This window comes from Poecile atricapillus, chromosome 11 (genome assembly GCF_030490865.1).
Source record: "Poecile atricapillus isolate bPoeAtr1 chromosome 11, bPoeAtr1.hap1, whole genome shotgun sequence".
Taxonomy (NCBI): domain Eukaryota; kingdom Metazoa; phylum Chordata; class Aves; order Passeriformes; family Paridae; genus Poecile; species Poecile atricapillus.
This window is the reverse complement of record NC_081259.1, coordinates 10,719,927-10,746,004: the sequence shown is the minus strand read 5'-3', so window position 1 is coordinate 10,746,004 and position 26,078 is coordinate 10,719,927. Positions and strand designations below refer to the sequence as shown.

At 38.1% G+C, this 26,078-nt stretch overlaps 1 protein-coding gene across 1 annotated transcript in view; it reads right to left on the bottom strand.

The window, feature by feature from the left end:
* The window catches only part of FBN1 (fibrillin 1), a 144,047-nt gene that overhangs the window by 57,359 nt on the left and 60,610 nt on the right, over positions 1–26,078 (bottom strand). Inside the window, exons 10-20 of the mRNA XM_058846938.1 lie at positions 22,554–22,712; positions 19,537–19,695; positions 18,104–18,244; positions 17,222–17,341; positions 13,726–13,851; positions 11,474–11,596; positions 6,476–6,598; positions 5,433–5,585; positions 3,292–3,345; positions 2,277–2,402; positions 312–437 (exon numbers count right to left, since the gene is read on the bottom strand). Of these exons, the coding sequence (XP_058702921.1) occupies positions 312–437; positions 2,277–2,402; positions 3,292–3,345; positions 5,433–5,585; positions 6,476–6,598; positions 11,474–11,596; positions 13,726–13,851; positions 17,222–17,341; positions 18,104–18,244; positions 19,537–19,695; positions 22,554–22,712 (1,410 nt within the window). The remainder of the gene's footprint in view (positions 1–311; positions 438–2,276; positions 2,403–3,291; positions 3,346–5,432; positions 5,586–6,475; positions 6,599–11,473; positions 11,597–13,725; positions 13,852–17,221; positions 17,342–18,103; positions 18,245–19,536; positions 19,696–22,553; positions 22,713–26,078) is intronic.

Genomic DNA, 26,078 nt, shown 5'->3' with positions numbered 1-26,078 from the left:
CCTTTGGCTCTCTTCCTCACACAATAGATTTGTAAAACTTGGTTCTTCTCACCCTCGGCACAGTGTGGGCTCACTGGCAGTGGTAAATAAGGAGAGTAAATATGGACTAGCCCATGAGGTTATCTAATGATATCGTTCTGGCCTTGTCCCTCCCTCCTCATTCTCCTGCTTCCCCACAGAATTTATTTATGGTGGCTTTTCTTTTTTTTTTTTTACACATTATACCCTCATGAAGGTTCAAAGTATTTCCGGCACAATCTGAGAACAATCCAAATAATAAAACTAGGATGAAATGGTGTGTTACCAATTACCTTCACATGTTTTTAGATCAGGAGTGAATACAAATCCTTTTGGACAGGTGCAGGTGAAACTTCCAGGGGTATTTCTGCATTGTCCATTGTCACAAAGTAGCATGTTCAGTGCACATTCATCAATATCTACAATGAAAGTAAAGAACTTTTTAAGAAATAAACATTTCTGGAATAGAAGTCAGGACAGAATTTCCCTCTCAACAGCTGCTTTTCAGAGGAGATAAATAGGGCAGGGGGATGTGTGTGTATGAAATATGAATACTGGATTGTTTTTGTAGATAACAGGTTTGCACAAGGACTTGTACTTTCTTTCCTCACATATTCACAGTATGTGACAGCCACACCACAGTTCAAAATGAGGCTGGGAATCACACTTCTGTCCTGCCTTTATTGTGGATTAGGTCTATGCAGTCTCTGAGTCACTGCACAGCAGTGTTATGAAAGAAACAAGGAGAGGGTTGGTTTGAAAAGGTTTGCTGATCATCCTGGTCTTTAAATCACCAGTTTTTCCAAGCTGGCTCTAAACTGCCTTAGATGTTACAGTTAACAAGGCTAAGGTAAATCTACACTTGCTTCAGAGATGAAAAATTTAAATAGAATTCATAATGCTAAATTTAAGAACCCTGAGGAAATCATTGGAAGAACTGCAGTCATTAGGGGGAAGTTGCAAGAAGGTGGCAACGGGCCATGAACAGCAGGTGAAGACCAGGAGAGACCCAAAGAGCAGACGGGAACAATTGGCTAAGTCAGAGAGGCCTCAGAAAGTGTTGAGAGAAGTTGGGAAGACTCAGAGGGTCAGTGCAGCAGCTGGGAACAGCAAAAGTGCTAGGAAAAGAAGGGAGACTTGCAGAATAAAACAGACCATGTGGGAAGCTTCACAGGAGTTCAGAAAAATTGAGAGAGGGCCAGGTGGAACATTACAGGAGAATGGGAAACAGCTGTGATGCAGAATGGATGTGGGCTTCAACAGGGTGGGCTGGGGAGCATCTGGAAAACTCACAGATGGATTGGGAGAAGAGATGCCATCAGCTACAAGCAAACACTGGAATAGGACATGGATAATTAAAGCCAAAGAAGCAAAAGGGAAAATGGGATGAATTACAGTGTGGTTTTTATCTAAGAAAGATCAACTCTTTTTTTTCCTTTTCTTTTTTTTTTTTTTTTAAGATAATGGATAGTTTAGACTGGGATTACACCCATGACTTAAGCTATTTAGGTTTAAATAGAGAATACAGAACCCAAATAAAATTATTATGTAAGCTGGAGATAATAGAAAGGAATTTAAGAATTTTAAGGTGGTTCCAGAGCTGGAGAGATTACAGTAGGATATATTAAAAAAGAGAATAATCATGATGAAGTGAGGATATTAGAAATGCTATCAGGGATCAGACTTGGGACTGATCCTATAAAATATTCATTTTAATGCAGAAGTAAAAAATTAATTGAATCAAAAACTGTGGACAACACAAAGCTGGAAGTTATTACCAATACAGAGAATCAGGCAAGGCTAAATTAATCTTGACAACATGAACAAGAAAAATAAGATGAAATATAATCACCAACATTCAAAACTTTGCAATTAGGGACCAGTAACAATAACATGCTAGAAACCAGAACTCATCAGCCGAAAGCTAGTGAGCAAACTCTGGATGTAACTCCCAATTAGAGGTTGACTTTGATCCCACAGTATAACACGTATTTGAGAAAAGACTAATGCACTCTACAATCAGTTTAGGCAGGATATTCCACGGGGAAATGGAGAATTTCTGGCACAACTATACAAGGCACTGGTCAGACTTCATCAGAACACTGTACACTGGTCAGATCAGTCATGTTCAAGAGAAGGCTGCAGCCTCTATTTTTATGAAAAGAATGGAAATACAGATTTGGATAGTTTAGCCAATGGAGTCTGAGAAAGGATATGATTGTTCTTTATAACCACTTTGAAGATAAGATATTTCATACCAATGCAGTTTTTCCCAGTTGAGTCTACTTCATATCCAGGGTCACAATAACATTTGTATGTTCCATGCAAATTCTCACACCTTCCATTTGGACAGAGATCGGGATCCAATAAGCATTCATTAATATCTACATAAAGGTAAAAAAACCCAAACATCAGATCAGCAGTTGTTGAGGGCATGTAGGGGTTAATTCTCCAAACTAGAAAATATCAGTTTCAATATCATCAACATTGGCTGCTCCTTATTTATAATTATGTAGTTCTGATTAGGAAATTCACACCTAAATATTCACACTCAAGAGAAGAAAGCATCTCTTTATCATTGATTTAATGACCACGGTCATTTAGGAAACTTTCAACTGTAGGTGAGAACTGGGATATTAAACTGGAGATCAGAGATTAGATTTTTAGAGAGGCCCATGGACTAATACTCCCCATATCTCCTGATTCATAGCATTTCCAGATGGCATCACTTGCGAAAGCATAAATATCCCTCTTTTCTGAGTGCTTTTCCCTATCTACTGCCAGCAAATCTACTAGTGAGCATTGGCTGACTTAAGAGTTTGCAGTTTCACAGTTCAATGACTACAAAGCTTTTATTGTAATAATTTCCTTCTTCTCTATAGTTAAACAAACTCTGGCCTATTTTTACAGATGAAAACATGAGTAAGCTCAATGTTCAATATGGCTTAATTCTTCAGGATTATTTCACCTGAAATATGCAAATATGGTTTACATATAAAGTCATGTAGGCAATGACACTTCTCATACATTTGTCATTATTTTATAATGGCACTTAAATACACTCCATGATGTAAACCAGACAGGCCCCACTGGTGAAATGAGGATGAAATGAATGATCCTGAAACTCCATGCTCCATTCATTTCACCCTAAGCCTTTCTCTCACTCTCTCTGTCAGCATCCCCATCAGCATGGCTAACAAATTAAAGATATCAAAGTAACACTTTCAGACAAAAGTGCTGTATATAAATTTGAATTACATTACGTGATCTTACCATTTCCTCCTGCAGTCATGCCAGTTCCACTGCTACACAGAGCCTGATATTCAGCTGGAAAAAATATTAAAAAATTTATTGGAATATTATTTCTTAGCTCATTGCTTTCAGCATCATCGTTTATAGTATGACAATTAATTATTTGAAAGAAATAACATGCCTTCAATTCTTCTGAAAACATTAATAACCTCACAGTATTCTGAACCTGTGAAGCATTTTAGCAGATTCAGGGTCTGAATCTGCTTATGAAGATGGATGAGTAAAAACTCACATGATGAATTGTGGCATTTAAGAATAGACATAAACTTCATGCTGGTCCTCCTACACAAACAAACCATAACATATTCACAGCAAGATTCTCCAGAACTTTACATCCAAGTCCTTGCCCAAGGTGCATGTTTAAAGAGACCAGGAAACAGAACATTTTTTCCTATAAATCTGCCCTATATTTAACTCCATTTAGCAGGAGTATCTTCATGAGTTCACCGTAGATCAAAATAATATAATTCATTCTAAAATATAAGTAATAAAAATAATAATAATTTAAAAATAATATAATTAAAATATGTGTCTAAAATATGTGTTCTGAAATTTCTCACTTACTGCTGGTTTCAAGTTCTTTTGTGTTCAGGACAGTTAACAGTATGAACTGAGAGCCAGCTCAGCATTAATTATTGTCATATAGGTCAACATTTTTCAATATATCTGTATTACAATAACAGCCAAAATATTTACACTGTTAAAATTAATAAATATTAAAAATATTTATGGAATAAGCTGTGTTCTCATCAAGAAAATCCCATGCAACACATCTCCCACTATTAACATAACCAGCAAATGCTTCTCTAAGAAATCTTCTCCTTCCTTCCCCCATACTAAAAGCCCAAAAAAAATGCTTTTGTCCTGCATGAGAAGTCCTTTTATTGAGAATTGAAGAGATGAGGAAAACAACACCGGCAAAATAGCTTACATACATGTAAATGTTCCAATAAAGTTAATCAAACATAACACAGAAGTCAATGATACGGAGTTCAGTATTTGTAGATTTCAGCTCTACTGTACAATAAGAAGGGCCCACTAACATCACCAGAGGCTGCAGGAAAAGCTCTTTCCTATTTCACTAACATGTCCTTGGTGTTTTGTTATTCTAAACAATACACCAAGTTATAAAATGGTCATCAGCAAGTTCCTGCTGAAGAGAGGCTTAAAATTAGGCTACCAGCCTAATTTGTTCCCATTGGGTTTGGCTCCCTGGTGCTTTCATAAAGCTACCAGTTAAAACAGATTTAAAAAATAAATCTAGAATTGTTTTTGCCTACAGAACAAATACCATGGTAGTATGACACACTTTTGAACTACATATCAAATGGTATACTTTGTTTATGTGCAACAACAAATTTGCTGGGTGACAAGAAATACATAATAAATTGAGGTTTCAAACCAGCTCCCTGCAGTCAGTCACCTCCATGAAACCAAGGTCTCTCTAAATTACTGTCTCCCAGCAAGGACTGTGTCAGCAGAGTCTTGTTGGAAGAAGAGTTTTCCTAAAACACTTCTGCCCATAGGAATGGTTAGGATTGCTTCCTTTCCAGAGAGAAGTTATGTCCAGACAGCTTCACTTGGTGGGGATTTCAGTGGCAGACTCAAGTATTCACAAGAAATTGAACTGAACATTTGTCTGTGCATTGACTACCCAAAGGCAAGGTACTGAATAAGCTACTTCAGATCACTTGAAGGATATAGGAGTCATGCAGGAAGCATCTGACTGGCAGGTGTACATAAGGATTTGAACCTATGAATTAATCAAGTTTTTTCCATTAATAATTTGAGTTCAAAATTATATTTTTTGTTATCTACATCTACCAAAATACAGTTTTTTGTCCGAAAATGTCCTGCTTGTTTTTAATATGCATAACAAATCTGGGGCCAGATATTGTAATTTACTCTTGCTTTAAAAAAAAATCTCCTGTAGTCTTAAAACATAAAAAAAATAAAAGACTGCTCAAAATATGTAACATATTATACAACAATGTTACCTCCTGATTTAAGTTGCAATGTTAATATAGTTTCTTCTACCTTTCTAAAAACAGTTTATCAACAGAATTAATAAATCAGAAGATTTACCAGTGAACATGTCATACCTGAGTTTTGTGCTGGGCAGGGCTGGCAAGGCTCTCCAAAGGCATAGTCAGTGCTGGCACAGCAGCATTCTGACTTTGTAACTGCACCCGTTAATGGTCTCACACATTGTCCTCTCTTGTAGCCACCATAGCACGTGCTTCGCATATGTGTATCTGAGGGAAGAAATCTCTCTTAATCCTGCCATAGCCAACTATGCTGCCATAAATTATAGCAAGTATTAAATGTAGCTAGGGGGTCATAAACACCACGAAATAGCTGTCAAAAGAAAGTATCTTCCACTATTTCTCTCTGCTTTCCAGCCACCTATACACCCTCCTCTACTTGGGACAGGAAATTCTTCTTCCTCACGCTCCCAAGAATTAAGGCATACAAATAGTCACTGCATTTGATGACTTAGCCTGCTGAACTACTAGGCAAACAATCAGTTCTTAACCTTGAGAGAACCTGTGGGGAAAATGGACAGAGTCTTTGCTCTTTCTTTGCTCGTAAAAAACCCGAGGAAAAGTCATTAACGCTATTCCCGTACATAAGACTTCATATGTTTATGTTTTCAGGTCCAGGGGTGATTTTTCTCTTTTTTTTAAGAAAGGCCAATAAATGGCTTTCACACATATTAGTATTTGATAATCAAACACTGAGCTTCTACAGAAATGGGCAGAAAATTGGGTACATCCCATGTTAAAAAGAGGTGACAGAGTAATTACATCTTTAAGCTCAGTGACAAATGAATTTTACATTGACAGAAACAGGGCAAATTCTCGCCTACTCAGAACTGATGCCACACTAGTCACCTCTACACTGTATAGTCTACCTGACCTTGTGATTTGACACACACTTTTTTTCTCTTTAAATAAAAAGGAAATGAAAACAGAGCAAAATGGGCTGTTACAGTAAACATTCCAGAGTTATTAGTATCCACTATAATTACTACCCACCATTCCATGAAAAACTGGTAAATTCTACATTCAAAGTTGATCTGTCCATCAGTATAGCACTTATATTTTAACCTTGGTTAACTGTAACTCTATTAAGTTTGTCTTACCAACACAGACACGTCCATCCAGTCCTACTGCAAGGCCAGGGAAGCATTCACATCTGAAAGAGCCATCAGTGTTCACACAGCGCCCGTTCATGCATATTCCATCTGTCTCACACTCATTGATGTCTGTTGGAGAACAGAATGAGCTTTATTAGAAGTTAAACTACATAGTGTTTGATGCCTGGCTGAAACTTGCATTTGTGCAGCTTATTTTCAATATATCCTACAGAAGAATATCAAGGGTAAATGGAAAGTAGTTCAAGTAAAGATTTTGTGAGGAATAATGATGAATTCATTCTTTGAAATAGAATAAGAAAATGCAAAATTGAGGAGAAATAAATAGAACAAAAAGATTTTGCTCTCCTTGGAGAATGAAAGGGACTACATTTTCGTAACTTGTTCCCAAGAGGTACATGTTCTGATTTAAGGGTCATTCAGGCGAAATCATAATTGAAGGAAGGAGGAAAATGTAGCTGCTATGACAAAAGATTTGTGTAGTATATAATAGGACATTCCCTTTTCATATTAACAGTTCATGCTGTAAGAAATCAGACGAGATAGCAAATTGAATCTTTCACCCCCCCACAAGGTGCCTTCACAGGGCCACCAAAGAATTTCCTTTCCTCCTGCTGTACATCTGAATCTCCCCAGTCAGCCCAGCCTGCAGTCCCTGTATCTCTGGTGATCTGCATGACAATTGGGTTTTCCTATTGGATGCTCATCACAGCTCATTTTATAAACTTTCAATGAACAGACTGCACTCCAGCCTTGAAAGGAATTCATTAATGATTTGAGCCCCGAGCAATTGCCCGGCACAAGCCACCACCTTTGCCCAACAATGGCATATTGGACAATAAGGCCCATAGCAATGAAATACAGAAAGGAAACTTCATTATATTGAACTATCACAAAGAGATGTTAAATTAGTAAAAAATCTATACAGGCAGTGTATCCTGCTAATAGTAAGATCATTCTCTAGATGCAGAGAGCATACTATCATTTTAGAAATGATAAAGGAGTGCTATATATATTGCTTGGAAGTATGCGTAACCTTTATAAAATAATCACTTCATAATAATTCTCCATACTATATACAAGAGACAGTGTGTGTGACAATTTCCTTTTTTCTGACCTTAAAAGGGCAAATTGAGAGTGAAACACCTCTGTGTTTTACTTAGTTTGTGTTGCTTGGCATTAAAAACAGCTTGTATGATCCAAGATTCCTTTTTCAAACTGCATTTTGAAATAAAAGCTATATTTAAGTACATGGGCTCAAATAATTTTTACTTCATCCTGCGATCTTTTGTTCTGTTTCAGACAAATCTTAAATGTTTTTTCCGCTTTAAATTTAGTCCTTACCCAGCGCAGGTAAAAACAGAGTTGGGATTCAAAATGAGCCCATACCATTTAATAGTGTAGACAGTTATTTTGGTAAACACCACTGAACTCCTATGACAGATTCTCCTACAAGCAAAAAAAAGAAAAAAAGCTTTCCTTTTTCAAAGTTATTTCTAGAAACAGAAAGGCAAAATTACTTCTTTCCCGTTTCCTGTAGTTCATTTTTAAAAAAAGATTTTGTAAGCTAGTAAAGGGTGAAACATGCCATCTATTTTCTTTTGTACTGATTCACAAATGTGTTAGAAATACCACTATAGAATTTTTTAAAGGTAAAGTGGGTCACTTAAAATGGTGCAAGTCAGCTGAAAACCTGGTTCCTGTAAAGTTGGGCAAAAAGCCTCTGCTTTTACCAGGCCTGAGACTCTACAGAGTAAATCAAATTCATCCACAGGAATAAAGTCCAAATTTCTAACTTTGAGACTGCTCCGCTGTCTTCTGTGGTAAAAGTCACCATTTGGACAACTTAAAATATACTCAACCTGGTTCTGGAAAACCAAGCAATATATTAATTTTCCATGTTCAATGAGTTTTGCCTTTTCTGCTTAGCTTGATTAGTAGTGGTAGTTGGGTACACAAAGTCCTCTAATTTTAAGCAGGAAAAATCTACTCAGACTACTAAGCTACCATTTTCAATTGCCTTGCAATGGCTTTTAATTTGGGGAATTCATGTTTGATCTAAAAGATGAAACAACGTATGGAACAAAAATGCCTCAAACTTCTGCATGCCTGATATAAGTGTTTCTGAAAAATCAAGCAAATCATCACTGAAAGAAGCTAATGGTGAATAAATTTAGCATGTCTTGTATTTTGGGGAATATACAAGACTGCGGTGTAACATTCTTTTTTGGCATGTTATTTCAGAAAGTCTAAGTGGAATTTTTTACCAGACAGCCAAGCATATGCCCTGCACTTATACTTAAATTCCAATTTTATGGAACTAAATGTTAATTACATTATCCCCATCTTTGGGTTAGAAGCCCTTCTTAACAGCTGAAAACTCAGCTTAGAGTGCATCAAGAGACAGTTATAGAAGCAATGATTTGCTCTCTTCCATTCCTTTGTTTGGCAAAAAAACACGTTCAATTCCCTATCAAAATTGCTCATGCAGGGAACAAATTTGCTGCAGAAATGTCAATTTGTGCATATTCTCCCTGCACATTGGGCATGCTTGGGCATGACCTTAGAGTTTCATAGCAATGGCAAACAAAGACACACAGACCTCCTTCTTGCTTGCTCCAAAGATCACTTATTGCAAAAAACCAAGCTTTTTTATGCTCTAAACTTCACCCAAACAGGCACACAATGGCTGCCTGCCACTGTGGTGTGCCTGTTCACGTGTCCTTTTACCCAACCAGCTCTCTGATGACGTGGTGTCCACGCATCTTGCCAACCAATCACTGCTCCGTGCACGAGGTGACCACCCACCAGCCATGCAACCTGTTCTCTGGTTATAAAACCTGTTTCTTACCTCGCTGTTAGCTGAACCTTTCCCAGAGTGCTTTTTGTTCCTCACCAGAAGTGAACAGGATTTCTTATCTCCCACATCTCCCCCTTCTTTGTTTAATCAATAAAACCTCACCAAAGACAACTATGCCACTGACAGAGACCCACAGCATAGGAAAACAAAAAGACTGTGTTCAATGTCCCCTGGAAGAGAGTTGCTTTTTCTGCATTTGGAAATAAATGGCTACTGTTCCAAAGTTCCTATGGCCAGAGCTTGGGGGCCGTGCTGTTCAGGCAAGAGGGAGTCCATCAGCTGGAAATGCTGACTTTGACATTACTGAATGTCTTTCTGGAAGCATGGAGCAGGGAATAACTGCAGAAGGTCAGCAGGAGCACAACAATATGATGGTGAGTGCAGTGAGACACAAGGCCTCTATTGGCAGGCTGCCTCTACAAGCTTTCAGGCACAGCCATGCTCCTGGCAACCCTACCCTGCTCCTGCTTTGGCCACAAGGGCTGGATGGTGATTAGATCATTTTTCCTCTCACTGGGCTTTGTCTCAGAGGCAAAAGTTTTTCCAGATGAGCAGATGACCACTTTGAACCTGCTGGTGATAGAACACATGTGTACCTTCTCCCTTAGGTTAGTACATCAGCTGGGCCTCACCATTGCACACCCAATTGTTGATCCCAAAATAAAACTTTTGGAAATTGGTTCTGCACACAAAAATCTTCAGAGCAGTATCACTCTACCAGGGACCAAAATTTATGATCTGCATTCAAAAAATTTAGTGTAAATATTGCATTATCTAAATGTTCTTGAGGAGCCATACTCCCCCTTTTTTATTTTTTGATAACATGCACTTCTCTGACTATGAACAGTAAAACATATATCTAATAAAACAAAAAGTGCACACCGAGCAAAAATAAGCAAGGTAATACATCATCAAAGGCCTAAATACTTTACCATCACCCAGAGTCTGCAATCACTGGGGAGCTCATTTCACAGTGAGAACCTGAAGGACCTTTCCCAGGAAAAGTTTCCAAGTTGACCTCAGAAACAGGGGCCAGCTTTTATAAGACCAAATCAACAAGTCAAAATGACTTGGTAACTTTTTTAGTGCAGAAACACCTGGGTCTGTTGGCATATTTCCCGACCAGCCAGGACCAAAGTTTGGCCAGAGCCTAAGCCTTGACAGGGAGGGTTTCCCTAAAATATCCTTCAAGCAAACCTCTATCAACACCAGTTGGGAAAGTTTCTTAAAATCATACATTTCTTGCAGACAAGTAGCTAAATAACCAATGGTAACATAAACAACCTACGAACAACCAAAGGAATGCATATTAGTAACATCAAATAATCATCTAACAGCTAAATCCCTTTATAAAACTCTATGTATTAATGTTATGATATAAACAATATATTCAGAATCACTAGTCATATTAACTGCTTCTTGTATAAAAAACCCCAAGGCCAATACGGCTGCACAAAGTCCACCTTGTTGAGTGGAACCACCTGCAAAGTCATTGCATACATCCATTTATAATCTTCCTGCCACCTATTCGATTTACTGCATATTTCCACCCACAATCCTCTAGCCATGCAATGACTGCCCTCACTGCACAGCCCAATTAGTCAACAAAAAACATCACGTGCAGCAAAAATAAGGCTACAGCACACAAGAGTTTGTCGGTGTTAAAGGCAAGCAAACAACACCTCCACAACAGCTTGTCCAAAGGCAAAGAGGAAAAAAATCTGCATCACAAAATCTGCCAACACTGCACAAAAAGCATCTGAATTCTGCCAAGAGACAGCAGCCATACTTTCAAAGGCCAAACAAAAAATGTGAAATATACTGGAACCAACCTGCAGAAGACACCATATTAAAAAAATACCTGGAGTTTAACTAGGTCAGATTATGCAGTCCTTGTTGAAAGAATATTTCCCACTGGCTGGTTGGGGTGGTTGCTCAATAATGTGGAGATGACTGAGTACTGTCTTGCACAATGACAAATAATTCCAGCTGATTAAAAAAGCCTATCTGCTGAAAACTCTGCCCAGTATTCCCAAGAATCACTGTAAGGAAATGAGGTTATGCTTGAAGTTTCCCAGAGAGAGAGCACTCACAAGTTTTGGGAACCCATCACTTTTTGTGCTTACCCGTGCAATAGCGTCCATCAGATGCTAACTGGAACCCTGGCTTACAAATGCATTTAAAACTGCCATCTTCATTGATGCACATCCCATTGAGGCAAATGTTCCTGATGCTGCATTCATCCATATCTGAAAATGTACACAACAGACATAATGCTCATAATGTTAAAGCGTAAGAACTCTTACTGGTTATATCCAAAAGATAAACCTTAATTTTTTTTTCTTAGTTGTTGGAGCTACAATGATAATCACAAACATATGATAGGACATACTACCCTGTCCTAGAAGATGTGTCAAAGCAATGACTCCATTTTTCATAATGAATCATTAACATAAAAGGAATGAATCCGAAAAAAGAAAAGAGAACAAAAAGCAGATCAGAAACTGGACAGCTTAAGAACTTCCAGTTGGTAAATGCCATCAAAAAGTGAGAAAGGATGTAATTAAAGAGGGTTTATAATCTTAATTTAAATAGTAGCTACGTTAGAAGCAGCTTCCTGTTTGGAATGTAAATATAATTTTATATTACTGAGAAGACCTGAAGGGAAAGGAGTGAACATTTGGGTTTGGAGTGAAAACTTTTGTAATCTCCACTGGACAAGTCTAAAATTCATGGTATGGGAGAATTCCCAGCACTATGCTCAAACATGAATTCCGTGGGCACAGCCATCCTCAACTTCCATTTAAAATGAAATTTGCCACTTTTCTGCATTCAGCATGACAGACCATACATAAGGGTACTTACTAATTAGAGCTTCATAAAAGCATTATTCATCCTCTGACCTAATGGGATATCATGGAGGATTCAAATAGGAAAAGGTGGCGGTCTCAGATACTGTTATTCTGAGCCCTGCACAGTTACTCACAAAAAGGGAAAGAAAAAAAAAAAAGGGCAAGTACAGAGAATTCTGTGCTTGATTTGAGTAAGCTTTTATATCCTCTGTCTTTACTTTGTCCTGGCACAGATGAAATCTGTTTTGGATGTTACATCCAAAAAAATCAGTAGTATTTACCAGTTTCATCTAAAGAACTACACACAGTTACATTAAGGTATGGCACAATGCCGTGGTCTTTACTGATTAATGTGTGTGCATACAACTCAATGCATTACAATGCCAGAGATGAAACTGTTTCATAAGTGGATGCAACAGACATTCTGGCAGCACATGCAATGGAATTAAAAATGTTTTACCAGACTGCCGATGTCCTGGTTTTTATTACTATTAGCACATGGTATTTGGTGGGAAAGGAAGAAATCAGAATAGAGAGTTTTTTCCTGAATAGTCTAATTTCCAAATATATTTAGTCAATGTACTTCCATAATACAGTATTTTAAAAGCAGCTTATGGTGCTAAACTGTATCTAAAAAAGAGTCAGGAAAAATAGAGTCTTAAAATGTCTGTCTCTACCAAGGATTAACAGAATCACTACTAGCACATAAAATCACTGGATCATAATGACATTACAATATATTCAGAATCATGCTATTTTCCTTAATATTGCAGCTGTCTTGGACTGAAATTACACTTCTAGACATAGTGTGTTTTCTTTTTACTTACAGGCTAAGTCAGACAAAAATAATTTATGATTTAAAAAAAAAAAAAAAATTGTGTATCTATCCCAACCAAGAATTTTGGCATTAAGTCTTTGAGCTGAATCACTGAGATAATATTCTGCCAAAAATGTTTCTAAGAACAGTGCTTGAAATTCTTTTAACGTATGAATAGATCATTGGGAACCCTCCCAAGGACCTTGGGAAGCATGATAAAGAACATTCTTCTTTTTTTCCCCTTAAATAAAGGTCTGGGAGGTAGGAACACATCTATTATGTTTACAAATTTTTGTTAAAACAATTTTTATAGGTCAGACCAGCCTGCATCTACATAAACCACATTGCTAGTCACTCAGTAAGATCCCATAAAGCATGCTGTTAAACACACAGTAAAATCAGGCAGCATGTGACTTGTGCTATGTTTTAAAATGTACCACTCCCATCAAAGAAATTGCATTTTGTGATAGTGGTATGTGCTATTTCTCCTGCTGGACAGACATCCTGTTGAGGATTGCCAAGCCAAGGCTACAGAACTGGCTGCAAAATACATTTTACTTGCCCTCCCAGATACAGCAAAAGGTATTTGGATATCTGACTCCTTGTTCCTTCCCTTCCCCCCACCAGGGATCCTTTTTCTTTTTCATTGATGTGAATAACCTCTTGCAACTGTAATTACTGATATGGAATAACTTCAGAAAAGTCCTACCTTCACAGTTTTTCCCATCAACTGCCACTTGAAAGCCAGCATTACACACACAGTGAAAACTGCCATCTGTATTTATGCATCGTCCATTATTACAGATACGACCATTCTGTAAGCATTCATCGATGTCTGAAAGTCAACCAGAAAGACAAATAATATTTTGAGGGATTCTTTATTATACTTCGGTGTAACTTTTCCCATTTGCCCTTCCCCTAGGTTTTAAACCTACATGGAAACTGCCTTCACCTGAAAAATGATTTATTTTGATTTCCACAACTGAACATTATGGGACTGGAAAATGTTTGTTAGCTTGAAATTTCATGTTGCTGTAAAAGATTTTCAGTGAACATTACCCTGCAGCTTTCTCAAAGAAGAATCACAATTTTTCCAGTTTTCTTTCATTTTTGCTCATCATTAAAATATTTTTACTGAACTTTAACTTAACAGTACCTAACTACTTAAGGACAGATGGGGGAAACCTTGTCTTTTGATGCTGCTTTGTAGGATAATGGGAAAGTTCAACATTTTCCCACCTCAGAATAATTTATCCTGCTTACTTTGTGTTTGAAACATCAGATTCTCATTCCCCTCTCTCTGCAGGAGGTGCTTGGCAAGTGCTTTGGAGGACCTGAAGAGTGATATCACACAAGGCTGGCAGCTCTCCCTCTCCTCCAAAGGAAGGGAGAGGAGATGCTGAGACAGACTGTCTAGACATTTTTCAGATTGCTCAGTATTCTCCATCAAGGCCTGGACCATCTCCCAGAGATTCCTGCACACAGGGGACTCTGCTCACAGAGATCACAACCAGCCCATGCAGACCTGCCAATCATGGACCTGTGCTTCCCAAATACCCTGGGGGTGTTTGGGAAGTGGAGCACAGGGTTCCCTCCCAAATGCCCCTGCTCTCTAGACACTTAGGCAAAGGGAGTTGATGCCTCTTGAAATTGGGTACCTACACTTTTCTTCTCAGCTGCATGGTCATTCTGTGAAGAGTCTAAGAAATTCCTTAAAATCACTGTTTTGCAAGCAAGCAACCTGGCCAGCAGAGGCATGAGCAGCTCAGTGACCACTCACAGCAGCAGCAGCTTGCAGTCCTCTACCAAAAGTGTGTACAGGCTTGATAAACCTCATTTGATAAACAAGCATCATCAAGCAGCAATGCACAAATTTCAGTTTCCTCTCTGCTCAGTCCCTTCTCATCTCACTTTTCTGGCCCTTGATTGCACTAGTGTCTAGCTTCAGCTACTCCACCAGCTTTCCTCCTCAGGACAGGCAGAAATGTCACAGCATCTCAAGGCCTTTTAATTTTTAGAGCTCGTTAGGCTCTGTATTTTTATGCACCTGGTGCCATTTAAATGTGTTGAAAATTAATACTGAATCTCATTGCTCTTTACATACACACTGCTGATCAGAGTCCCACCACTAGTCTGACATATTTCCAATTTTCAAATGAAATAACATCACCATTTTTTTCTCCTCAGAGAAACTTGCAAAAAATCAAAGCTCCATCTCTCAATGAAATATCAAATATTTTTGTAATCTCCCTGTAAGACCTGACCTCCTCTCATCAGAAATGTTGGGCAGATTATAGTAAGCACGTAGATATTAAAGCACATATTCATAGCTAATAATCATAAAATTTCACCTTTTTTTGAGGTCCATTTCATGTCCTATCTTCTGCAATTGAGAAGCATTTTTTGTTCAGATCATTAATCACAATGTGATTTTATTCACCTATGTCTCCAATTAAGATATTAATTCAGCCAAGCTCCTACTAGAGTTATAAGGGATCCTAAGAATGGATGAATCAGTAGCTTGCAACACAGACTGCAATGTTTAGTCACCAATCAGTCATCATGCAGAAAAAAATCCTCCTCTGGAACCTCAGAGCAAGGAATAGATAAACATCTGGTCATTATGGAGACTTCATTTTTCAAGAGCAGATGTAAGGAATACATTTCCAAAAGCACATCAGCACTGACACATTTGTACATGCAAAAAAAAAATCTCAACATCCAAAATAGTCATGTGTAGCAATTCTACAGCAAATGCTGATTTTGACAGGCACCAGTGCTATGTGTACATTTTGCCAAATGCACCCCACTAGCCTTTTTCTTTTCCCTACATTGGTCCTAAAAATTCCTTTAGAAAACCAAGGTTTTGCATATTTCAGCATTTTCTGCTCCGGCTGTCAAGCAAAAGCAGCTCCCATAGACTGCAAGGGAACTGCTAAGTGACCACACTTAAATGCCATTAAGCTACTGGGCTTCTGACAACCATGTGTTTGTGTAATGAATCAGTCAAATTAAAAGCGTGTGACAAAAATGACTCATGAGTAAATTCATCACGGCTGAGACTCCCCTTCAGCACTCCCTCACCACCAGTCAGCTGAACTATGAAGATGCTTCCACAACACAGCTGCTTGGCAGCAATTAGGTCAAATACTCCCCAGCAACATGCAGCAGTGGTGCTTGGCTCTGCATGTTCTGGACTGGAGAGCAAGCTTCTGTACCAAAAACACCTTTGTGATTCACAAAAGGAAGGAAAGGAATGCACACTAATACAGGTAACTTTCTTCTGGCTCTTTAGAAACTTTCTGCTTCAGACTGAGTGCATGCTCTGCACCCTGCATGCAGTGCAAGAAGCAAAAAACGAGACTAGCTGTGACTCTGAGCATTCAAACATCCTGTTTCATTTAGATAGTTCATTTCTTATGGAATATCAAAGCAATTACGTATTCTTCTGCCAGAAATCTCTCATTGTGCCTTAATTATAAAAGACTACATCCATCCAGTTGAATCCCTACCCTAATTTGGGTGTGACAAAACCCTGACAGAGGGTTGGTTGACCCCTGAGGAGTTATGTGGTCCCACTCCCATAGGAAGACAGGATGAAAACCATCAGGACTACAGTCAAATCAGATCTTGAAAATAACTATAATGAGAACTCTGAAGCTTCCCCATCTTAACTTTCCCAGCGCTCCACTCACTACTTTTCCATACCTAAGTTTTCATTGCTGTAGTTTATGTTTAGCTCTTTCTCTGGCAGTGAGCAGAGACAACACATGGGCAGTGTAACTTTATATTTACCCACTGGAAGTTTTATCTTTCCTCCAACTTCCTTAGTCTTTTATACACAGAGGGTTTCTCCAAAGAAGGAATGTTTAATTGTCCTTGAGATCTTCAAGCAGCAAAATAAAACAATGTCTTAATATTTAAAAAACAAACAAACAAACAAAAACCAAACAAGAAAATATATCTCTTCTATTTCAAAGCCAAAGGATCTTGTGCCAAGATCCTTTTAGCACAAGACAAAATGCCTTTTCTTGTAACCCAGTCTGTGAACTGCCAGCTCCAACAGGTCATTTTTTTGCTGACATATCTGAATTTTTATTTTTTTTTTTCAAATCTCATATTTGACCCATCTGTTAAATTTTCCTTGAAAACTATTTTCCCTCCTGATATGTAGACAATAGCAGATGTGGCTCTATGCCCGTTACCTCGGCACTCTGTTCTGGTCGCTGTGCTCTGATACCCAATACGACACTGGCAGACATAGGATCCTTGGGTGTTCACACAGTCTCCACCAATGCATGGATTCCTTTCACATTCATCAATATCTGTGGAATACAGACAATACAGTTTTATTACCACACTGGCTGAAAGTTATTTTTGCCTGCAGGGGTATTTCATCATTTTGTACTTGGAGAAATAGCACCCTTCAATCCGTAAGAAAAAAGGACATCGCTGAGATCCCAAAATAAAGATCCCATGTTTCAGGGTAAACAGGAGCTAGGAAAAATGAATTTTCAGTAAGAAATTGTGTGTATGAGAGGTAGAGGCCTTAATCCCGCATCTCCACATTTCCAACTCCACTGAAGATTTTGACAGAACCAAAATCTTGCCTGTAAGAGACAGTTAACTCTTGCTTCTATTGTTGGGCTCTTGGTGAGCTCCAAACTTAAAGGTCTCAAGAGCCTAACTCAAGATACTACTCATGAGCTTAAAGAAGATTTGTAAATCTTACTAAGCCTGAGCTTATGTTTTTGTTTTAACAATAGGTCATTGCATACTCAAAAAGCTCATATCACTTTAAAGAGATAATTTTCAATAACTAACACATTGTAGTCATGGGTTAGTTAAATAAGAAATCCTTATATAATTTTGTTACAAGATTTGTTAAATATTGTTTTAAAGGCAAAATTATTGTAAAAATAAGTTTGCCATTGAAATCAATCAGTTCTTCAAGGTCTCTTTACTGGGGTATTTTTGGAGGCGGGGCTCTTTTATTTAAGAACTCAGTTATTACATTGTGTGGAGAAGAATGTTTTTTCCTCTAAAGTGAAATTCCCCTCTGTGATTTACAGCAGAAAACCACATACCAAGGCATTCCTCTCTACCATGCAGTTGGAATCCTTTGTTGCACTCGCAGCGGTAGCTCCCAGGAGTGGGAATACAACGTCCATTACGGCAGAGATGTCGGAATGTTTGGCAATAGTCAGTTAAGTTCACCGGCAAGATCGCTGAAATAACCGCAGTTGGAAAAATATTTTAATAGTTCATCATAATAGTTTCTGATAATCTACAACTTGAGCAGGATTTTCCATTAAAAAATCAACATTTACCTTCCATTGTAATGTGAATTACATAGTGAAATGGGAGGCAGAATATGGCACTTTTACTCTTAGAGATTTGTTTGAAAACAGCTAACAACCACAGAAATTTCCATTGAGGCAAGTCTGGTTCTGTTTTCATCTCTTGTCCTGCCGAAGAGGACCATGTCTGCTCATACCTAGAGGTAAAGTGGGTGTGTGGCACTGCAGGGACTCTACTAAAAGCCTGGAGTAGCAAAGAGTAGGCAGACTGGTTCATAATTCTCACTTTCCCAGATAGCAGTGAGGAGGGCAGGGATAACCCTGGGAATATGCCTATACTGTCTTTGGCAGGCAGGCATGAGCTGGCTCTGTCCCTGCTACCAGCTGACCAGAAGCTGTGCAGCTACGTCACTGCAGTGTCAGCCTGAGCTAAAATACTTTGCCTCTTAGGCTTATTAGCTCAGCTTGGTGCTGAACCAAGACTAAATAGTTTCAGCTGGTGCCAGCGCAAGCAGAGACTGCTTGCACATACACAGAGCACAGGCAGAATCAGCTTATGTTTACTTGCAAAAGAATATGTCGCTATGCCAAATGATTTCTGGTGGCACATGCCTGCTCCAGACTACAGGAGCACGTAGTAAATTCTCTGAGCAAAGACAGATAAAGGACTATATTATATTAGTATGTTTCTCTATACTGGTAGTCTGCTGTGGCTTTCTTCTTACTTTAGGGAAAACTAACCCATCCATGTGTAGCACTAAAATAGTTCTTTCTGTGCACTAGGTCAATCTCAGTATCCAACAGAGTAGTATTTTGATCAGTACCTTTCCTACCTGGCCAAGTGCAAATGAGGAAAACAACTTGAAAGAAGTTGCTTTCTCTCAGACAAGCTCTTTAATGTAAACATCTTTCACAACCTAGTCAAAGAGCTATTCATACTCTGCAGTGCTGACATGCAGCAAAGCTCACAACAGCCTTAAAATAACAGTAATGTAACTACAATACATGAGCCACAGTACAGACAATGAGAATGTAATTTTTGAAACCTTGCCATAAGGTACATGGTAGGCAGGCTCTGATTAAAAGGGTATCCAGAGCCTCCATGTGCACATAAAGTAAGTAAAAGACACCAAGAGCTGAAGGGAGCTCCTGAGAAATGCGTGTTTGTAAAGAAGCTAAATGCACATGGTGCAAGGAGAGCTTATTTCTTTCTCTCTTACGATGAATTGGTGGAGCCCGAGATGGATAGATGATTTCTGGATGTGGAGGAGGGTAAACTCCAGGAATGTGTGGTGGAGGGATGATGTCAGGACGGGCCGGAGGAAGGTCAGGTCTTGCTGGCAGCGCAACAGCTACTGAGCACAATTTACGATACTCGTCTGAAACATGAAAACATGAATGCTGTTTTAGACTCTTGCAGCCTGTTTCATTTAATCCAACTTTTTGCAGTGTTTCAGATTAGCAACAACAAACTTTAAATAATCTGGAAAATGTGAGTCTATATGTTTTCTTCATAGTAACAAGCTTTGTTCTCTGAATTGAGTCATTAATCCACAGAATCTCAACACTACTTGTCAGGAGACTGCCAGTAAAAAGGTAACAGAACTGACATTCTGGACATGAAATTGAACAGTGAGGCAGGGACCTGATCCTAATCTACTTAGTCTTCTTTCAAGTAAAAATCTTTGGTGAACTTAGTGTGAAGTTTACCTAAAGAAGTACTTCTGGATTTGATCCCACGTTAATTTAATAGAAAGCTTGCCACAGAGTTAGAAAAATACTGAACAGGGAAAAAAGCCCAGTTTCAACTGGGTTTCTTAAAAGTTAACCTCCTAAAACAAAGAAATACAAATATAAGCAATGAGGCAAAACCAATTAGAGAATGAATACACTAACACAATTTCCCTGTGAAAATTAAGTTTGCCAATAAAAGCAGAAATCAGATAAGGTGCAGTCTAAGCAATGTAGTCAAAGAGAAACCAAGTCAAATCCACACAAATTCATCCTTTTCCAGAAGATGGGAAAATGATCTATTTTGCTGTAAGCACAGTCTATGCTGAGTGTGTTGCATTCTCCTATTGTTTATCTCTATTAGTGGCATCTGCCCTACTGCCCCACTTTTCCTCTTGCCCATGACTCTTTTGTCTTTGGGAAGTGTGGGTTTGGAACTTGTGATCCAAAAAATGCACAGAGTATCACAATTAAAGACCACATTCCAGCTGACCTAATTCCTGTTAGCAATTTGTGTGCACACAAGTAATTACTTGTGCAGCCATTATCTTCAAACTTCAAAACTTAACTGTGGAACAACAGGGAAGAGAAATTATATAACTGGAAAAAAATATCTAGAGATTAATGAATTCATGAAACAATATGAAAAATGAGAACAGAAAAATAAAGTAAATGTTGGGAGAACTAAGCTGGATATTTCAGCCTTCAAAACTTTCACCATATCTGCTTCCACCTGTAAGCTCTTAGAAGCTCTTCCTGAATCACACAGGATTTGTTAAACAAACATCATAGTCTAAAGATCTGCTTTTTCTGATTATGACATTTGCATTTATTTAATGCTGTTGGGTGATCAGTTTGTTTCATGTGTCACTGCATTTCCCTCTATTGTTCCTTTAAGTCTTTAAATTGTCTCAATGGTAAACCCTGTTATTCCACATAAACTATTCCCACCATGTTATAAAAAAATACAGTGCAAGCCTTTTTTATTGCAACTTGAATTTCCATGTGTAATTTCTAGCAATTTTTTAGCTACTATTTTTGTAGTAGCAACTGGGTCTGCTGTCCACATTTAAAATGCAACTACTCGGTTACATTATGCAGCTAGTGCTCCCCATTATATTGCAGTAAATTTCCATTTCAGAGTTAAAGAGGCTTTGGGCCACTAACAGCTCTAAATTCCTTGTCTTGCTTTCTCAGGATACACTAAGCAAGGAATAACTGAACTGGATTAAATAATGACAACAATACCTTAAATGCATGTAAAGCTTTCCAAAGAATTTCAAAGCACTTTTAAAAAGATTAAATTATAGCCTCAATTTATATCTCAGGTCAGAAGCAAAACCAAAAAAGATGTGGCATGTAACCATGATCTGGAAGACCTTGCATGGATTTATGAGTCAGGAAGTCCTCGGTTCTAGCTCCTTCTCCATGATGTCTCAGTCTGCAGCTTTGGCCAAATTACTACACTTTTCCGCCCAGTTTATTCACCAGTTAGATATGAATAATTAGAAAGTATTTGAAGGAAGCAAGACCTATGTTAAGAGTGCAAAATTTCTCCTTGTCTTCCTATTTCAGATGGTTATCAATAGAGTGCACTGTGTTTTTAGCAATATTCTAGCTAATTTTGAACTTTTAACATGTATAAATATTATTAATAGGACAATGACAGAAAGTCTTCCAGCATTTCTGATTGCAGATTTCTGCTCCAGTATTATGCAATTTCACTCAAAGGATTAAAAACAAGAACAGTAAAAACTCCCATATATGAGCTCTGACAATTTTTTCAGTTACACTGCTATAGTGTTACAATCCCATTCCTCCATAAACTCTGCACCTCCCTTAACCTCCTCCCATAAATTCTTAGATTTCTGGTTCTCCTTTTCTAAAGCATTTTATTAGGTCTCCAGTCCTAAACAATCTCAAAATCGTCTTCCCTCCACTCCCTCATACTTAATTTAACAATCTGCTCACCATCTTCTCTCAATTCAAGTGACACATTATCCGAGGATCTCAATACACAAGGAGGCAATAAAGAAGAGCACATTTTGGTAGCAGAGAGAAATCATCTCCTGTGTCAAATTTCAGGAAATATATGGCACCTCAGAAAGCTTGTCATGAGGAAGGAAATCACAGTTTCCCAATGAGAATGAAAATGCAGAGGGAATAGGGATGTATTAGAAGGTCTAGAGGAAATAACTTGGTCTTGAAGAGGATGTTGAAAACAAATCTGAAGCAGGTAAGGTCAGAATAACTTAGCTACAAAACACTAATTAGCAACAAATAATTCTTTCTGTCTGCTTGCCCTCCTGGGAGTCCTAAGCACTCTTCCATAGAAGGCTTTGATTGAGCAGAGGGGTTGGACTAAACAATCTGCCAAGATGCCCTTCAGCCTCAACCATTCTGTGTGGTTCTTTAATGAAAACATTACAGCTAAAAAACCAAAAAATAGAAATCACTGCTAATTCAGTGTTCAATCACGCTGATGAGAGTTCAGGTGGGCTCATACCAGTGGATCTGATGGGGCACATTTCTGGAGCGGTGGCAGGAGCAGAAGCCCAGCAGCGGCCGCTGTCACAGCAGCACTGCATCTTGGACAGGGGCTGCGGCAGCTGATTGCCACAGCGCCCGTTGCTCAGCGTGGAGAAGCAGAATCCAGGGCGCACATCTGCCAAGAGAAAGAAATGGATGGGTGACCATCAGCTCAGTGAGGAACATGGCTTTCACAAAAGGGAAAGGTCCCGTTCTTCTGGAATGATTTGCATAATCAATGACATAGCCCTTGCAACATTACAAGAATCAGAAAAACAAAATATCTAGACAATATTTGGGCTGCTTTAGACTCAAGTGTAACCTGTGAGAAAGCTGCAGTGAAATACAGAGCAGCAATGCATTAATGGAGGTGAAAATGCAGTAAAAACATACATTCAGTATATACAACATATGCTTCCATATTTTTTCCCTAATGAAAAATTGCAGTATCATCTCTACTAAAGGTAGCACCAGATCAATTAAGTCTTAATTTGAAAGCACTGATGCACAGCAATAAATTCACAGCATTGCAGCTAACAAAGCATTAGTTCATTTTTCATTAGTCATGGCTTCCCCAGCTGAAGTATGTAGTGATTTGACAAGATATAGGCTTGCAGGCAAGAAAGAGCAACACAGTTTTAACTGGTGCAATCACACTGTTTATGGAGATCTGTTGGCTTCCTGTCTGAAAAGGATGAGTATGTGTTGTACAAAGAATGTCCTGTACCCAGACTTTATATACTCAGCTCTGTGCAATGTTGTTAGAGATAGCCCAGCTTAGAGAAGGACAACAAAATGTGGACAGGATTAAAAAAAATAATAAAAAATAAACTTCTGATGCCATGTGAAGCTTTGAGGAATTGTTTCACAATATGTGACATCATGTCAAAGTCAATATAAGCTGTATTGTGATTTGACACTGCATGATAAACCAGACTAAGTTTGTTTCTAAAATACAAAAATATTTGCTGTCAAAATGTAGTGGAGAAAGTTGCAGATCTAATCTTACAACAGCAGACATAATTCCCTAAAGAAAAAGTACCTCAATTATCCAGGGCATGGTGGATTCTTCTGTCTAGTACCAGTACTTTCCAGAATTTACTAGCTTCACAAGTGGATATAAAAAAGCAGGTGAGTTTCTTACTATTTTGAGGAAATTGACATATACTGATATGTTGTGAGAGTCTGTGATAGTTCTGCCTTTTATTAGGTGGAACCCTAAACATGGGTATTACTGACAGTACAGCTAAAAGAGTCAGTTGTCCTTTATTTCCAAACTTTATTTAGTCACTCATACTATCATATGATGGAAGTCTTAAACAGAGAACAAAAAATCAGTTTTCAATTCTACTACTGACTCTCCATTTTCTCCTGGTGCCCAGTTAAACTGCCACACATATTTACTCCTTCATCTACCCTCTTAAAAATCAAATAGAACTCATTGGAGTTGAAACTGTTCCCCAATACCCCTGGAGAGAGATATTCAGTTGCTTGGTGTGATGGTGGGGTGGATGGGAAGAAGGAAGTAATCCAACAGACCTCATTATCATCTTTTGAAATTCATCCTTCTCCATTTTGGTCAGTTCCAAGTTTTGAAACATTTAAGTGTAATGGAAACTGGAAAATGAATTTACATGGGATCTGTGCAAGTACACAATGTGCCATGAAGAGATAAGCAAACAGCTTTATCTACCTACAGGTATAAGAGTGCCTCCAAAAATCACATAATTTTCAGAAAAAAACTGATAAATTTATGAGAAAAATATCAAATTTTTCCATATTCCTACTCAGAAGTTATTATTTTTACTTTTTCCCCCCCCTTCCCTTTTCTGTTTGAAATGGTAAAAACACACAAACCAGGACAAGAACAGCAGGAAGTAACTTTTATCTGTTTTTAGTTTTTAGTATTTATTGTTTTTACTAAAAATTATAGTCTTCTGAAAAGGCAAAAAATCACAAGAATAAATTTCAATAAAAATGTGACTCTCAAAAAGGAAAAATGTAAAAAGAGGCCATTAAAAAGTAACACAGACCAAACAAATTTATGCCTTTTGGAAGTACGGGCTAGCAACTTTCTTCACTGCACTCTTTATACACTTGGGATGAAATGCCCTGCTCTTGTTTCTGCTCTTCAGCTCTAGGAGATAATATCTTTGCTTTGTCTATTCTTATTTTTAAGGTTTGTAATAATGGAGCTCCTGGTGTATCCTTTGGATATTTGGCCCCAGTGCTGCTGGGTTTGAGTCCCCTAGGGAATACATTTCTCAGAAGCATTTCCTCCTCTCTAACTGAACAGACACGTCCAGCTAAGACAGGCATGTTGTAATTAAATCAAGATTAAATGTTTTGCCCAGCACTAACACAGATCTGGGCTCTGTCCCAGTGAATATGGCAAGTATGAGTCTGCATATTAGACAAGAATCCAAAAGATCTGCAGAAAATTGATAGTACTTCCCATTTAGCACATTTTGCCTTGAACACAAAGCCAAAATCTCAATGATGGCATATAGTCTGGCATATTATTTATCATACCTTGTCATCATTTAAAACTCCAATTCTTTAGCTGAATTACTTCAGCCTACAAATACAGGGGGTAAAAATGCTGAGAAACTGTAGGAATATGACATGGGTGTGAATGCTGGGCAGTAAGGACTGAGTGGTGACTATAAAAACTAAAAAGCAAATGCAAGTTGTGCATATCTAGAAAATTTTCATTGCAGAAAGGTAAACCTTGCTCACAAATATTAAGTACAGGCAGAAATCAATGATTTGATGATCCATAGCAATTTAGAAGCTATTCATATGAAGCAATAAAAGAAATTCCCATTGGCATTTTAAGTGTACAGTATGGATCAAATCTACAGAAAAACTATTCTTGATGATGGAAGAAAAGTAGTTTATTTCTTACAACCTGCAGAAATTGAATGGAACCATTCAAAAGTAATCATAACCCCAACTACTTCCAGATCTCTTGGGAAAGTTAGTATTATTTGGTACTGAACTTTGTGAAGTTTGGGATTCTTTCCAAGTTTTTTCCAAAATTATTTCCTACCAAAGGTACTAAAGACAGGATATTGTCTTGGTTCCTAGTGTTGGCACAGTGTAAGAGCCTTTAAATAAATATGCTAAATCTGAGGAAATAAACCTTTCATTTGATTTTTGCCCAAAATTCAGCAGTGGCACTGAAAAAATAAATTACTGCACAAAAATGAGAAAAAAAAAAAAAAATTAACTACAAGACCTGCCTCAGAGTAGGCTGTATGCTTCCCAGAAGTATTAACTGCTAATACTGTTCTTTCAGGGCATTGGCACTGCAGTGGCAGTCATTTCATTCACAAAGTTCTTTGGTTCCCAGACCAGCCTTTGGAAGATGGGTTCGCTCTACCACAGTGAAAGCCTGAGAGAACAGCTCTGCCAAACCATCAACATCATAAAAGCACATAAAAATGTCCCATACTCAGTTTATCACATTACTTCTTTTAATGACAAAGACCTGCATTAG